At 39.0% G+C, this 17,593-nt stretch overlaps 1 protein-coding gene across 2 annotated transcripts in view; it reads left to right on the top strand.

Annotated features, from left to right (window-relative positions):
• The window catches only part of Ppp2r3a (protein phosphatase 2 regulatory subunit B''alpha), a 155,016-nt gene that overhangs the window by 71,188 nt on the left and 66,235 nt on the right, over positions 1-17,593 (top strand). For both annotated transcript variants that reach the window (XM_076576919.1, XM_006975129.4), the window contains 2 exons: positions 2,709-2,812; positions 14,468-14,570. In XM_076576919.1, the coding sequence (XP_076433034.1) occupies positions 2,709-2,812; positions 14,468-14,570 (207 nt within the window). The remainder of the gene's footprint in view (positions 1-2,708; positions 2,813-14,467; positions 14,571-17,593) is intronic.

Genomic DNA, 17,593 nt, shown 5'->3' with positions numbered 1-17,593 from the left:
GTATGTGCTTGCGCTCTGTCTCTCAAATAAATACCTACACATACACAATGAAAATTAAAACAACCAACCAAAAGACCAATTAAAAAAAAAAAGCTAAAAGGAAACAAACCCACCACAAAAACAGTGGAGTTCATTTTGGGTATGGAGCTTGCCGTGGAGTGTGGTGGATATACCCAGTGACATAGGAGAGAACTGCTTTTCCCCTTTGCCAGCAGGTATCACTTACAGACAGGACTGTGGGGGGTTTTTTGTTTTTCGAGACAGGTTTCTCTGTGTAGTTTTGGTGCTTATCCTGGATCTCACTCTGTAGACCAGGCTGTCCTCGAACTCACAGAGATCCACCTGGCTCTGCCTCCTGAGTGCTGGGATTAAGCAATTCTTTAATCAAGGCTTTCTTCTCACATGACTTCAGATTGTGTCAAGTTAACAATTAAACCTAACTAGGAAAACTTACAGTTCTCTCTGTGCTTTGTATCTGTGGCTCTCCCACAGCCAAAATAAAGATGACTCATTTCTCTTTCCCAGCCAATAGCTTGTCACTAAGGCTACCTAGGAGCATTTCCTTAGAATCCATTGTGCGTAAAAAGAGGGACTGGAGTTAGGGAGGGTTGATTTGACAGTTTACCTACCCAAAGTATCTTAATTGTGAGCTTTGTACCATAGCAATCATAATTTCTGTAATAAACAAAAATCTCATGGCTGCTAAGCAGTACTATTTCTCATTCTTGACAAGCAGTACTATTTCTCATTCTTGACTTCAGTAGAAGCTTTCAGCCTCTGGACTTAAGCAGTCTCAAATTCTGGTTATAAGAAACTCTAGTCTGCAACATGTCACTGAATTTATTGGCAGGATTAAGTCTGCTGATTAGGCTGGCCAGTTATGTGTCACTGTCCTTACTCACTGTTCAATGTGGTCTCTCCTGAAGTTTCATTCTCAGTCAATTCCCAATAAGAAGACTATTCAAGTAGCCGTTGCTTTACTAGAACCACCACACTAGTTCTCAAGAAACCCTAAATTCTATTCTGTTTGTGGAATAACTTCATTGTTCCTGGGGGCAGCACTTTCTTGTTTCTGCTGTTCTGTTTTTACCTCCCCTGGCTTGAACCCTGCTTTCTACATCCTCATCTCTAGCATCAATCTTGGAATCTCCCAGGATAGACAGTGTCCAACTAGGTATTCTTCAGGCTCCTATGAGAATCTCCTGTGCAGAGTTTCATACCAGGAGGAACTTCCCCTAAACCCAAGGTAGATAGATGTGTAGTCTACCTCCAAAGGAAATTCTTCCCTTTGCAGAACAATGATGTACAATGAAAGTATCTTTATCTTTTAACAAGATGTGACACCTCCTTCACAGAATTCTAGACTGGAAACATGCTTTTCATGTGTGTACAAAAATAGGAAGATTTGGACTCTTTCTCTATTAATATTTATGTGTTATTGGAAATACATTTCCCTCTAAGGAAAAATCGGTAATTTAGTAAGAACTCTTTCTTACAAAAGTAAATGGATACTATTTAATGATATTTTTAAATTAAAAAAAGCAGAACATTTTATTAGGAGAAGAAAGGTAGTACTTTTTAGGGTTTTGAAGTTTTATTCTAAGTTCTTACTAAGCTTTTTATAATGCATAGTTATTTGTGATAACCTAACATAGAAGTAAATGGTAGCATTTTGTTTCTTACCTTTCATCTTTTACTTGAATTATAATCACTTTAGTAGATTTGATAACTTTTCTTGCACAGCCTAGAATTTTCAGGAGAGGGGACTATCAAATCGTGTGTGTGTGTGTGTGTGTGTGTGTGTGTGTAGCATGCATTTAGGTGCAGGTGCCCTCTGAAGTCAGAGGTGTCAGATAACCTTGGAGCTGGAGTTGTAAACAGTTGTGAGCCATTTTTATGGGTGCTGGGAGTCAATCTCTGACCCTCTGCTAGAACATTATGTTTCTTAGCCACAGTGCCATCTCTGCAGTCCCTTTTCTGGTTTAGTTTTTTGTTTATTTGCTTGTTTTTGTTTTGTAAACCTGTAGTTTCATAACAACATGCAAGGAGAAATGAGGAAGTTAATAGTAAAGTGTTTTAACAGCTAGTGACCTGGTAATAAAAGTGACTTCATTTTCTGTTCAAGAAATGAAGGACATGGAGGGCAGTGATGGCACACACCTTTAATCCCAGCACTCAGAAGGCAGAGGCAGGCGCATCTCTGAGTTCGAAGCCAGCCTGGTCTACAGAGTGAGTTCCAGGATAGGCACCAAAAACTACACAGAGAACCCTGTCTCTCTCTCTATATATGTGTGTGTGTGTGTGTGTGTGTGTGTGTGATATATATGTGTGTGTGTGTGTGTGTGTTATATATATGTGATATATGTGTGTGTGTGTGTGTGTGTGTGTGTGTGTATAACCAGAAGTTTAATCATTTCTTTCTAGAAGGTAGAAAAATATATTATGTAAGAGTGGCAGGGAGAGATGCTGGTTTTCTTCAGCTGCTATTGGGAGGGATAATTAATTTGGAAAAAAAGATAAATGGCTTTCCACTTTCTTCACTAAACATGTAGCCCTCTATTTGATCTCCTGTTCTCCCTCCCCTCTCTCTCATTGACCTCAGCAGCCCTTTTATTTACTGCGGCATGACAGATAAAAGCTCATGTCTCTTCTTTTGGCATACCATTCCTTCCCTTCTTTTAGCTTACTCTGTATGTTTTTGTTTGCAGCTCTGTGGCTGTCCACTCTATTGGAAAGCCCCCATGTTCAGGGCTGCAGGAGGAGAGAAGACTGGATTTGTGACAGCACAGTCATTCATTACTATGTGGAAAAAGTAAGTATGTGAACAGTGATTCTGAGACTAGCAAAGAATTGTGTGGTCCTTAGAAATGGCATTTCTCATATTCGTTTATTTTCCTTGTATCTTACAGTTCAATAAGGAAAATTCTATGATTCATTACCATTTATACCCACAAGTTCTTTGCCACAAACCTTAGTCTGTTTTACCTTTAAATAATGCCAGATTAATTCCTTTAATCTCAGCACTGGGCAGGCAGAGGCAAACAGATCTGTGAGTTTGAAGCCAGCCTTGTCTACATAGCTAGTTCTAAGCTAGCCAGGGCTACCTAGTAAGATCCTATCTCCAAAAAGGTGGAGGGAGAGGGGACTAGAGAGATAGCTCGGCTGTTAAGAGCACTGGCTGCTCCTTTAGATGACCTTGGTTTGATTCCCAGCACCCACATGGTGACTCATAGCAATCTGTATCCCAGTTCCTGGGGATCCAAAGCCCTTTTCTGGCCACCTCAGGCACTAGGCATGCATATGGTACATACAGACAAAAACCCCATACACATCTTTTTTTTTAATTTATAATTTTGCATCTTTAAACTGTAAAGCAAATTTGCAAAAAATATTTTTTTCTTTTTCTTTTTTTTTCTTTTTTTTTTTTTTTGTTGTTGTTGTTGTTTGTTTTTCCGAGACAGGGTTTCTCTGTGTAGCTTTGTGCCTTTCCTGGGACTTACTTGGTAGTCCAGGCTGGCCTCGAACTCACAGAGATCCGCCTGGCTCTGCCTCCCAAGTGCTGGGATTAAAGGCGTGCACCACCACCGCCTGGCTGCAAAAAATATTTTTTAAGTAACCTCTGATTTGATAGTTTCTTTCTTGGTTTTAACCTCTAAAACTAGAGACTCGGGATTTGAATCCAATAGTGATAATAAAAGTAACTAAAGATTCTCCTTTAAGGGCAGAACTGTGTGTGTCACAAGAAAAACACATCTGCAGGCTGGAGAGGTGGTTCTGTGGGTAAGAATGTGAATATGAGGACTTGAGTTCAAATCTCAGCACCTACATAAAAAGCCAGGCATGACTGTATGTACCTATAACCCAAACATTGTGGGATACAGGCAGATCCCAAGAGCTCATTGGCTGTTCAGCTTTGCGGAAGCTTAAAGCTTTGGGTTGAGTGACAGACCCTGTTTTAAAGAAATAAAGTGAAAGAGGTAAAGACATAGAAAAGTATTGTCCTCTAGCCACCACAGCACACATGCACTTGTACCTGCACATCCTTATGAATGTACAATACACACACACACACACACACACACACACACACACCAAAATAAAATTAGAAAAATATAGTTACAGTCTCAAATAATCTGATGGAAAATTATATCTGGTTGATTTATCGAAATCACTAAGTTCTTACAGATTTTAATCATCACTTTTTTGAGAGCTCTAGTTAAGGAGAAAAAGACTAGATTACTTATGAAATAGTCTTGACTTTTAACATTCTGATAAATTATCTCAAATTCAAGCCCAACTTTCCTTTAAATCCCTTCCTTGGATGCTATTAGATATTGTTTTGTTTTATGGCAAGGTATCATGTAGCCCAGGCTGGGCTCACTAGGTAACCAGTAATGACTTAGACCTTCTGACTTTGCTGCTTCCATTTCCCAAATTCTGGGATTATGCGGTGCTGGGGACTAAACCCAAGGCTTTGTGCATGCTAGGCAAACACTGTACCAACAGAGCTATGTTCTAGCCCCTAGGTGATATTCTTTAAATCACTAACATTTAGGACAGTGGTTCTCCTAATGCTTCTCCAACCTTCCTGATGCTTTGACCCTTTAATACAGTTCCTCATGTTGTGGTGACCCCCCAACCATGAAGTTATTTCATTGTTACTTTGTAACTGTAATTTTGCTACTGTTAAACTTGGAACTGTTAAATCACAGATTGAAAACTACTGATTTAGAAGATCAGGGCCAGTGTCTTAGGGTTTCTATTGCTGCAATGAAACATCATGACCAAAAAGCAAGCAGGGGAGGAAAGGGTTTATTTGGCTTATACTTCCATATTCCTGTTCATCATTGAAAGAAGTCAGGACATGAATTCAAACAGGGCAGGAACCTGGAGGCAGGAGCTGATGCAGAGACCATGGAGGAGAGCTACTTACTGGTGTGCTTTCCGTGGCTTGCTCAGCCTGATTTCTTATAGAACCCAAGACAACCTCTAGGGGAGGCATCTTCTCCATTGAGGTTCCCTCCTTTCAGATGACTCCAGTTTGTGTGTCAAGTTGACATAAGACGAGCCAGCACAGTCAGTCTTCCCTTTTAACTGATAACCCTTCTTTATAAATGTCCTCACCCTTTCTGGCCTAAATACCCTTCCTCCTAGTAAAATGGAAATGCTATCCACTTACTATTTAAAATAGACACATAATATCAGCAAAATTAAACTTAGAGGTTCCTTCTAATCCCTTCATACTACCTATGGTGGTTTGAAAGAAAATGTCCCCCAAAGGGAGTGGCACTATTGAGAGGTGTGGCCTTATTGGAGTAGGTGTGTTCTTGTTGGCAGAAGTATGTCATTGTGGAGGTGGGTTTTGAGGTCTCATATATGCTAAAGCCACTCCCAGCATCTCAGATCTCAGACCACTTCCTTTTGCCTGTGGGGTCAAAATGTAGCTCCTTTGCCACCCTCAACTCCTTCTCCAGGATGTCTGCCTGCATGCCACCATGATAATAATGGATTGAACCTCTGAAACTGTAAGCCACCCAATTAAATGCTTTCCTTTATAAGAGTTGCCATGGTCTTGGTGTCCCTTCACAACAATAGAACCCTAAGTCACTACCCAAAGGTTCTTAGCTGTGCATTGTTTGAAAACAAAATGAGTGATTAGTAAATGCATTCCTAGTTTTAAAAATCTAACAGTAAGTCACATTCTTTATTCATTATATAAGGACTAAAGTGGTAAGAGTGTGTAAGACACTACCAGTTAGTAAACTTCTTTAAAGAAATACACCCAAGCCAGAGGTTACAGTTTCTTCATGTTGTCCAAGTGGGGTTTAGCCATTGTGTTCCTGGAATGATTGAGTTGTCTAGATACCAAGGAATATAAGAGCCCTAGAAGAATCTCCACCATCTGAATGATACTACAAAGTCACTGGCCAACTTCTCCTATAGCAGAAAAAATAGCCTGATAAAATGTAAGGACTATCCTTTTTTAAATGTATATATAAGTAGAGGTAAAAATAAGAGAAGCTAGAAATAGCATACAGAAAGAAAAAAGGGGGGAAAGTACTAATGAGCAAGCCTAAACTAATAGAGGAAAAAAGCATTTGTCCTTAGGTGGTTTTTTTATTACTATTAAAAAATATTTTGAGAATTTCATACACAAATACTATATATCATTTCTATCCCTCCTCTGTGGGAGACCAGCTCCCACTCCCCCATCCCAGGGTACTCTTGAGGAGAGTAAAATGAGAAATACTTAGATAGAAGGATAGAGGGGAGAGAAACATTCCCTCCTTAGGGTGGTCGAGAACCCGTTGAAGCCCTGCAGGTGGGGCAGTAGGAGGCCTATTCCCTTCTGAACAGAAACATAAGGAGTGGAAACTACTAGGAAGAAGACAGGAAAGCTCCCCTTCACTTAAGTTTTACAGGAGTCACTGAGATTGTAAAATTATATTTTGGGCTATCATTAAAAAGTGTTCAAATATATCTGAAGATAAAACATATTCCTTTGAAAATTAATTTTACCTAGACATAGATGGAGTAATAAAAACAATTTATACTTACATTCAATATTTACACATTTTTCAAACTTACATTCAACATTTACACTTTTTACAGACTTATATTCAACATTTACACCTTTTACAAACTTGTATTCAAAAGGAAACTCTTTAGAACTATTTTTACAAACTTTAGCACATATCTAGAAGAGATTTCTTAACTGTTTACTAAACTTATATTCAAAAGGAAGCTCTATAGAACTATTATGCAAACATATTTAAAAGGAAACTATTAGCAACCATCTAAAAGAGATTTCTTAACTGAAATACTACATTTTCTTTTAACAAGACAAAGTATGCAGATCATTTTTAAAGTTCGGAGTTTATATCAGCTTTGATATTAATCTGAAAGTTTTCTTGAGAGTTTGAAGTTAGAGCCTAATTTATCAGTGGCTCTAAGCTTGACTAAAGGTAAAATTCCCTCTTCTTAATTTTTTAAAGCTGCTTTTTAAGATTATCATGAGCATTTCAATGATGACAATGTTTCTCTCTTATTTTTCAAGCAAATTTTAAGTTTTTTACTTTTTTTTTTAATTGGTCTGTACGTGTTTTCTATACTTAAAGCAATTTCCCAGTGTATGGACTGCTTTCTCTTGTTTTCTTAAGGGTTTCAAAATGACTTGAGAAGCGTCATTAGCATCTTACTTGCCTCCTGACAGGCATCCCCTGTTTCTCATTTTCAGGTGGTAAGGCTAACAAGGATTGTGGGGAAAGTGGCATTTTTAACTCCTTAAGCTGTTTAAAATAAATTAAAACATGCATTTGCTCAGTAATTCCCTTGGGTGTCTTGCTACTCTGCTACAACGAACAAAAGAACAAAAGCTTCTGTCTCAGACCGTCTGCGTTTTCTTCCGGGCCTGCTTGCCTATGCTGCCTCACTTTTACAAACTACATTTTCCAAGCTGCCTTTCCCTATATCATCACACTGCTGTGAACAAACTACATTTCCCATGCTGCCTTTCTGGGTCCAAGAGAAACCTTCCGTTCACATGGTCTGTATTTGTGCTGAAGCCAAAATCAAGTTTTTGCTTTTTTCACAGGTTTTTGTCTTCCCTAAGCTTGCATTAGGACACCTTCATTATTGTTTGATAGATGCACCTCTCTAATCAGATTTTTCACCTGACACAGTTCCCAGAGCAAATCATGCATGCACTCAGATAGGTGCTTATTGCCAGAAGCAAAAAACGCTTGGGTGCTTCGCTTCCCTGCCTCACTAGGTCAGTGAAAAGGAATGAGAATACTTTTTTTAAAAGAGCTTTTTTAGAAAGATATTTCCCCCCAATAGAAAAAAGAAAAGAAAGAACTTTTTTCACAGCCATGGGTGCTGTGTAGCCCCATGGGCCTCACATTCAAGTGGGCGACTCTCTCAGTTCCTGCTGGCCTTGTTTATATGGCCAAATTTTGTCTCAGCTTCTCTCATGCTGTCATTACTGCTAGAACTTAGACCTTGTCTCCATCAATGCAGAGAGGATTTCAAAGTCTCCACTGCTGCCTTCACCACAGCTTCTCCTCAGCTGCCATTCCACCCTAGGGGGTGTTGTCACTCTGCCTGTGCTTTCCCAGGCATCTTCACTACTCTCTAGCCTCGGGATTCTGGCTAGGGCCTAAAGTATCTGCTGTTTTTCTAATGCGGGCTTGAAGGGGAGATAGGAGTAGCAGAGAGGATTGCCCTGTTCCAAGAGGTTTTTTTGTTTTTTCTAGAGCAATTATAGGTGATTTTCCCATACTGATAGATGTTCCAGGTGAGTTAAATTTTTACCCTTACAGAAAGAAATCTGAGCAGGAAAGACCTGAAAAGCTTCCAGTTTTTTAGAGAGAGATTACTAAGTTTTTCCCAAGACTTCTGTTCCCTAAACTTTGGCTTCATGGCCAAGAGAAAGCTAATTCTGATGGTCTGGTGTTTTCATGCATTAACAATATCAGTGGAGTAAAGAGTTTTATTTCACTCACATTTGCCTCAGGGAAAATTCTTTCCTCTCAGAACTCAGATCTAAGCTGTCTATAGGACAAAAGCTTCCACAGGAATCTTTTTCTGCCTGTTTTTCTCATAGTATTTTTTCATGACTGATTTCTCACAGGAGTTTGCCTTCATAGTCCCATAGTTCCTCTGTCTTGTTGCTTATCTAATCCTGTTTTTCTTATACTATATTCCTATATTCTACCTATATTTCCCTTTTACCCTAAGTTCTTCCTACACTATATTCCTACATTCTACCTTATATTTTTTTTTCCTTAATGAGTTCAATTCCCAGCAACTACATGGTGGCTCACAACCATCTGTAATGAGATCTGGTCCCCTCTTCTGGCCTGCAGTCATACATGCTTTATACATAATAAATAAATAAATCTTTAAAAAAATTAAGAGAGAGAAAAAAAAGAAACCTAGAGAGAGAGATATTCACTGCAGCCTCACTTTTCACTGGGCATCTTTCAGCACTTCACTTTCACTCCTGAAAATAGAATACCCCCACCTTAATTTTTACAACATAATCAAACATGCCCAAACTTCCTGTGGGACCCTCAACCCTTCTTTTGCCAAGTTCCTTGGTCCCTGTTCCTGGCGCCCTCTGTGGGAGACCAGCTCCCATTTATCCCCCCAGGGTACTCTTGAGGAGAGTGAAGTGAGAAATATTTAGATTGAAGGATAGAAGGGATAGAAACAGAAACATGGGATAGCCTTGGTGGGGGGAGGCTGGATCCTTATCCACTGGCCCCTTCTGTCTCTTCTAAAGGGCTATTTATAGGAATGCCAAGGGGCAGAGCAAAGACCCCCCCCCCAGCTCAGCCAAGTGTAGACCCTTCCAATCACCTAGTAATCATGTACATGGTCAAGCAATCCTCTAATGCAGCCCTGCTGGGTAAAGCAAGCTCAGATCTTACTAGGAAACCTTTGTGGGCCTCCACACTCCTCTCAACTTCTATATTCCTCTCCTTGGTATTCTTGCATTCTAGAACATAAAACAAGAAAAGATCCTAAGGCCTGAATAGTAGGTACCTTCCAACATAGTCTACATAGCAAGTTCCAAGCCATCAAGGGTTATATAGTGTGACCCTGTCACAAGAACAAACGAAAAAACATAGTAGGGAATTCATCTTGGTCTTTTGCTTTCCCAGTAGGAAAATCAGAATTTGAACAAAGAGAGGTGATTTTTGTTTTTAATTGGTATATAAAAATAGTAGTAGGATTTAAGAACTTAAAATTTATAGATGGTCTGGCTTCTTCTCAACTCTGTTCCTTTATCCGGGTAGATGCCTGGCCCTGAAAAGTCCTCACGTGGAACATAAACTAGGAGTTAAAAGAATAAATGAGTGACATAGCCCTTGTCAGAGGTGTCTTTAGTCGCTGAGCTCAGTATTGTTGGCAGAAAAAAAAATCACACAGCAGTCTAGGAAAACAGCAAGATGTGAGTGATGATAAAAGAGAGCTGTAAACAAGCTGGAGGATGAAATTAAATAGGAGATAGTCTCATAGAAGAGAGGTTAGACCTAAACACAGGAAATATATCTGCTGATACTATATTTTTAATATTCTAGGACAGTTTGAGAACCTAAGGCTGACTATAGCAAAGGACAGCTGTGTCCAGGTGGATTTACATGCTTAATGTAAGAGTCACAGAAAGTTTTTAGTTAAGACTGTCTCTGAGAGAGGATGGACATCTGTACCCTTGGGTATAGCACAGCAGTGATGGCCTTCACAACTATGTTCCTTTATTGAAATGAGTTGTCATCTCTGAGGAAAAACAACTTCTGCAAAAAGTCAGTGAATAAGAAGTCATGATGGACAAGTCTGCAGGAAACTGCTCACAGAGTTCCATCTCTGCTGTGGTAAAAGAATCCTGGTGAATGAGTGTACATTGTCAGCTACTAAAATGGTTTGGGTGCCCTCTAGTGGGAGTTCCTCTTAAAATGCTATCAAAAAGTCAGATTCTGAAAGGAAGGCTCTAGTATGAGAATTTAAGGAGACTTAAGTGAATGATAGTTTGAGTTTCCATCCCTAGGAAAGGGGTTTTAGTTTTTTAATTTTTTTTGCAAAGTTAACCCTTCATATAAGGTGGTTTGAATTCCAAATACAGTATATTTAAAAGGTTTAAGCCATAATGGCTCATGCCTATAATCTCAGCACTTTGGAGGAAGATTGTTATAAGTTCCTGTCTACCCTGGGCTACAGTGTAAGATACTATGTTTTTAAAGTCCAAAAGTATGCAAGCACAAAGAATAACTGGCAAGTGATACCATAGAATTCAAACATTTTGGGATACATATGCTTCCTGACTTGTTCCAGTAGTAAGCTCTGTATAGAATTTTTAGAACTAAAATTAAATACAGAAGTCACAAGCATAAGGAAATCATTTCCCTCCTGTCAGAATGCCTGTGGGTTGGTTTTAGAGTAGGCATTGTGAAATCTCCCCTCCTTCTCGTCCACACCTATCCCCATGTTGCCCCATTTTATATCTCCAACTGGACATCTCTTGCCCTTAGGGCTAGGACAATTTAGGGGGAAGACACAGCTTCACATCCTTTTTTTCCACTCCTAGAACACCAGCTTTGGGGCAGAACTCCTCTGGAACCAAACCAATCCCGTTCTCGCTTTACTCTTTCTCTTGGGGTTCATGTCGGTGTGTCATTTGTCACTAAAAAAACACTTGCCCTTAAAGCATTATGGTCGGTGTAGAATAGCTATGCTATTCTTCAGCTTTTATGGCTTTTTTAAAAGTCTCATTTTTAAAATCTCTTGCCTTACGGAGTTTATCAGTCTAAAACATTAACAAAAAAACTATAAATCACCTTTTCTATTTCATGCTTTTGATTTAAAAAATAAAGAATCCTGACATGACTTTTATCTTTTTAGATTGTTTTCATCTGTTGCGTTGCTTCTGTGTTTGTTTAATCGTGCGGTCCTTTTCTTTAAATGTATAAAAACGCTCCTCTTTAACAACCTCATCACTTTTTCTTACTATTATTCCATCAATTTTCTAGTCCTATGAGGTGGTTTTCATTAGCACCCAGTGTACTAATCTTCCTTTATAATGTGTGTTTAACTTCTGGGTCCTTAAATATTAGTAACAATAAGGACAGTAAGAATAAATATAAGTATCTGACTGTAGCTCAAAACAAACAAAATCAGAATAGCATTTGTTAGATCACTAACATTTTGAGAGTTTTCTGTGTATAAGTCACTAAACCATGTTCTTTGTATATATAAAAAAATAGCTATAACTACCTTCCCTTTAGTTGTCAAAGACAAATTTTAAAACCAACAATACAGTGGCACATTTAAGTATAGTGAGTACAGAAATCAGAAAGGAGTTCGGCTGTAGAGAGTGTTTTGAAAGAGGTAGTTATTTAGCTAAGTCTTAAAGAAGAATAGAACAGCATGAGAGTGATGTAAAGGCCAAATTTCATATGGCTCAGGCCAGCTGCCTGGAGTGGAAGTTTGATTTAGCACAGTAGTAAGATAAGTAGGCAGGCATCCTCTAGCATAGTGACGGAGGGCCTTTAACGCCCAGTATAGACACTTCAACTTACACATTTACATGGTAGATAAGCAGTAGAGTACTGTACATTTTTTAGTAAGGGACTAAAATGTAATCCAAGATTGTTTTAGAATTGTCACACCAAAAGGTTAGATGAGCACTGAAGCCTGTTGGGACCCTCCCTAGCAGTATCATCCTGCGTCGATAATGCCCAGAACTTGTAGAGCACAGTAGAAACAGGAAGAAACAGTTGTCCAGAGAATTTCCAGGAAAATTTCTTCAGGACTCCAGTCTTCCTGGGAATCTGTATTCCAGATACCTAATGGTCTCAGCTAGATCCTTGGCGATTATGATGAACTTCACCCTTCTTCTCACTCATGTACCCATAAAGCACCATATCCTCTCATTTCTACCAGATGTGCCCCTTCCTGTCTCCCAATGCCAGTGTCCAGATTCCTGTAGCCTCACACTTAGTGTTTTTGAAAACCACATCTGACCATGCAAATGTCTGAGGTAAAATTCTTCTATGGAGCAAATTCTTGACATGATACAAAAGAGGCCTTCTTGGATTTTATTTGCACATGCTCCCTACTCTTACTAGCTTTGAACTTTCTGTTGCCCAAATGCTGTATGATTCTTACCAGGCATCTATGTGTGCTGCCCTCCTTATTGTAACCCCCTTCTTTCCTGCTTCACACTGCAGGAAATCTCAGACCTTCTCTGTCCTTTTATGATACCTTCCTTGTACTCATTACTTAGTATCGTGGCTGTTCCACAATAGGATGATTTCACTGGTAACCAAACACTGGACCATACACTTCACATAGGGAATAAAACTCTTGTCTTATTTTCTTTTACCCAAGCTCATTCAAGGCCAGATGCAATCCCTGTCATATACTTACCATTCAATAACTGACTAATGAAGGAAAATAAAAAAATTTGGAGTTACTTATTGGATATAGAGACTTAAAAAAAATTAAATGACTTCAAGGTTTCAAGCCCAGATAGCTAAGACTGGTACCACCATTTTAACACACACACACACAAATCCAGAAAAAGGACTAGTTTGAAAAGCTTTTAAATTTTACTTTTTCTGTGTTTTGACTTTTCTGTCAGAGTATATGGAAATAGCCAGCAAATAGTTGGAAGTGAAGAATTCTAGAAACTTAGAAGACTTTACAGAGGATTGGTTTTCTGAAGCCTGTAGCTTGAGTTTTCCTGCCTTGCCCACAGTCAGGACAAATCTCTGTCACCCGCCAGTCCCACAGCCGCTCAGACCCAACCAAGCAAACACAGAGACTTACATTGCTTACAAACTGTATGGCCGTGGCAGGCCTCCTGTTAACTGTTCCTATATCTTAAAGTAACGCATTTCTACAAATCTATACCTTGCCACGCGGCTCGTGGCTTACCAGCATCTTCACATGCTGCTTGTCCTGGCAGTGGTTGGCAGTGTCTCCTTCTGCCTTCCTGCTCTTTTATCTCTCCTTTCTGTTAGTCCCGCCCATACCTCCTGCCTAGCCATGACCAATCAGGTTTTATTTATTGACCAATCAGAGCAACTTGACATACAGACCATCCACCAGTACAGCCAAGTGCAGACCATCTCAGACACCTGCACTCAGGCCCATGGTCCTAATCATCCTCTATGCAAACCTGCTGGGTAACGCCACAAGGAACCCAAGAAGGGCTCCCACAGGACATACATTAACATCCCACAGCAGAAGCCTGTTCTCTAAAAGTTGAAGTTTAAAAGCCCCCGTCTGGCTGGCCATGGATATGTCAACCTAACAAGAATTTCCTGTCTTCTATAGTGTATAGTAGTCTGCTTGAGGTATTTCCTTCTTGCTAGCTCAGAAACTCTGGTTTCACATGTCCTGTGCTAAACTGAATGGGCCTTCAACACTAAGTGTATTTTAGTAACGTATTTTACCTGTATCAGTTTTTTTTTTTTTACCCTGTGGTTTCAACTCAAAAACATTCTAGAAAGAAAGTTTACCATTCTGTAACTGAAATTTTTATTAAGTTACTCCTTTGACAAAAACCAGAAGCATGGAAGCCATTGAAAAGGAAGCATTGGGACAAGGGGTAACCTAGTGGTAGAGGACTTGCACAAAGCTTGCCCTTTAATTCCAGCACTGAAAATAAAAAGGCAGAGAGCATTTGATTCAGTTTGTTTGTTTGTTTGTTTGTTTTTCGAGACAGGGTTTCTCTGTGTGGCCTGGCTGTTCTAGAACTCACTCTGTAGATCAGGCTGGCCTTGAACTCAGAGATTCACCTGCCTCTGCTGGGATTAAAGGTGTGTACCACCATGCCCCGCCAACCATTGGACTCTTAATCTAAATAACATTCAAGTCAAACTAAAATTACCACCCTATCAATTTGTAGGCATTGTATGTTCTGAGTAGCAGATCTTCCTAACCAGTGTCTCTTTTGTAGGTTGCTAAATAACCATCATGATGATGCCTCTAAATTCATCTGGCTCCTGGCAAAGCCCAGCTGCATCTATCTGGAACAGGAAGATTTTATTCCTTTACTTCAGGTGATTTTTAGTATCTTTTAAAAATGGAATTTATTTTTGGAGTTTGAAAGGGGGGGTTTGTTTGTTGTTTGTTTGTTTGTTTGTTTGTTTGTTTGTTTAGCTGGTTGACTAGTTGGTTCTGGGATTGTCTGTCTGTTAGGGACAGAGTCTTACTGTATAACCCAGACTAACATCAAACTCTTAATCTCAGATGCTAGGATTAAGGTACAGGTCACCATGACTGGTAAAATGATTTTTTTTTTTTCATTTTAAAGTACAACTATAATACTTCGTCAGTAGAGATACATACATCTTGAGGCCAGATTGCTAAGAACGGTTTTTAAATTTGTTTTAGTAGTAAAATCTTTTGTTAAATGAGATGTAAAACAGAACCTATAGTATAAAATAGACAAAACAGGGCTGTTTCCACTACATTCAGCCTCCTCGTTAGTCACTCACAGTAATCACAGAAACATCTTATGAAACTTTAAAATTTGAAAAGATAGCTTGGAAGGGGCTGGAGAGATGGCTCAGAGGTTAAGAGCACTGGCTGCTCTTCTAGAGGTCCTGAGTTCAATTCCCAGCAACCACATGGTGCCTCACAGCTATCTATAATGGGATCTAGTGCATATAGGCATAACACTGTATACATAGTAAATAAATAAACCTTTTTTTTTTTTTAAAAAAAAAAAAAAAAAAAAGATAGCTTGGAAAATACTATTACCAGCCATAGTTAAGGACCTAACAGGAACTTACAGCTGCTGGAAGAGAGAAAATCAGTTTTCTTAATAGTGTGATAGTGACATTGAGTTTATCAATTATACTCCAGGGCAAGCCTCACGCTCAGAAATAGGTGTGGGGGGGTGGTTTTTTGTTTGTTTATTTTTTTAATAATGAGAAAAACATGAAGTTGGGCATCCAGAAGGAGCAGGAGGAAGATAATGATCAAAAAATGTATGAAAATTTTTAAAAAATTAATCTGGTGAGAAGCAAGAAAGGCTGTGGAATAATCAAAACAACTATCATGAACTCTGGAGTCTTCACTTGTGGCATCTTGATTCTTTGATTTAAGCACATATCCAAAATGGCCCTCTGGTTTTTTCCACTAAAATCTATTTGTACATAAGATTAGAATAGGAAGAAGCTGTGCATAGTAGTGAATACCAATGCCTGCCTATAATCCTAGCGCTAGAAGACTGAACAAGAGGAGGTAACCTATGCTATATAACATACCAGATCAGTCTCAAGAAACCAGTGAATGAATAAATATATAATGAAATAAGAGAATGGAAACTTGAATCAAGCATACTGAGATCTTGACAGTTGCCACCAGCCCATAAAAGTAGACAGAAAGAGAGTGGGGGGGGGGAAGTACTTGTAGGGGAGGAAGTAAAAAAAAAAAAGACACAAAGCCTGCCTGTCAAAACACTCCAGCCTAGGAATAATTTAGGTTAAGGGCAATGGGCCCTATTACTATCACCAGATTGCAGGAATATTAGTAATTTATTTATTTGCATAGGCTCTGTATTTACTCATCTAGGGTACTCACCCATGTGGAACAATTTTTACTAATGGAGCCAAATAAATGAAACAAGAGTACACTTGTCTTTTTTTCTTTTCTGTTTCTGAGATGTTTAAATATGTTGTTTATAAATATGTTTTCTACATGTAGAAAGTATATATCTCAGATCTTTAAGAGTAAATCTCAGAGCTGTAAGTATGTTTTGGGATGCATCATTGGCCCAGTGTTAAGAACAATGTTGCTCTTTCAGAGGGTCCAGGTTTTTGATTCCCAGCACCCACATGACAGCTTCAACATCCTGTTCTGTGCACCAGGCATGTGATGCACAGACATACATGCAGGCAAAACATTCATACACATAAAATAATAAATTCAAAAAAAATTTAAGAAGTTTTTATTTTCTATTACTTCTTTGAGTTTTTGACTTTAGCCCTTATCTACCAGTCTAGAAGAAAATATTAACTTTTCTGAGGTTCCTTCAGCATGGAACTGTACCCTAGGTCTGAAGTTGGGGGTTATTTTTGAAGTAGCAATAATCCATGACCAGAAGATCCTTCAAATCCAGATATTCTTTGCTTCTTTTGTACAGTAAATCACCCCCAGAATCTAAGAGAAAGAGAGAGAGAATGTATGTGGATGTAACACTCTATACTCATGGAAGCAGAGGGTAACATCCTGCTCCATCACTCCCCACCTTCTTCCTTTGAGACAGGATATCCCACTGAATCTCACTCAGCTAGTAGCCAGAAAGCCCCAGTGACCCTCCTGGCTTTGTCACCCATAGCACTGGGGAAGACATTTAGCAAGGATACAAACTTTTAGATAGGAGTATATTCAAGAGATTATTGTGCAATACACTGAATATAATAACAATGTATATTCTTTTTTGTTTTTTTTTTTTTGTTTTTTTTGTTTTTTACTTTGAGACAAGGTCTTGCTATGTAATCCTGACTGTTCTGAAAATCACTATGTAGACCAGGTTGGCCTTGTACTCAGAGATCCTCCTGCCTACCAAGTACTTGGATTAAAGGCATGTGCCACCATGCCTTACTATAATGTATATTGTTGACAATTCCTAAGAATAGGTTTTAAATGTTTTTACCACACATGAAAAAAATTAGTATTATGACTTCTTGGGATATTGAGAATAAGTGATTGTAGATGCTCAGCTCTAAATAGGGCATTTATACCACACCATCTGAGGCTCAGAAAACATCATGAAAAAGGAAGCAGAAAGAATGTAAGAGCTGGAAGATTGGGAGAAGGACTGTTGAAATGTTATCATTTCATGATGCAGCCATTACAAATATAATCTCACAGCAGCTGTAGTTGTTTGGACTGGGCATACACAAGACTGGGCCTGTCACCAGCCATGGTTCAGAGAGGGGGATCATGGGGCCCTAACCTTCTGTCCTTGTTTGCTTCTCCATTGCTATGATAAAGCACTAACCAAAAACAACTTGGGAAGGAAAGGGTTTATTTGGCTTACGTATCCATATTACAGTCCATCATTAAGGGAAGT

The sequence above is a fragment of the Peromyscus maniculatus genome, chromosome 7 (assembly GCF_049852395.1).
Source record: "Peromyscus maniculatus bairdii isolate BWxNUB_F1_BW_parent chromosome 7, HU_Pman_BW_mat_3.1, whole genome shotgun sequence".
Lineage (NCBI taxonomy): Eukaryota > Metazoa > Chordata > Mammalia > Rodentia > Cricetidae > Peromyscus > Peromyscus maniculatus.
Note: the sequence above shows the minus strand (reverse complement) of the source record. Positions and strands in the feature narration are given on the sequence as shown.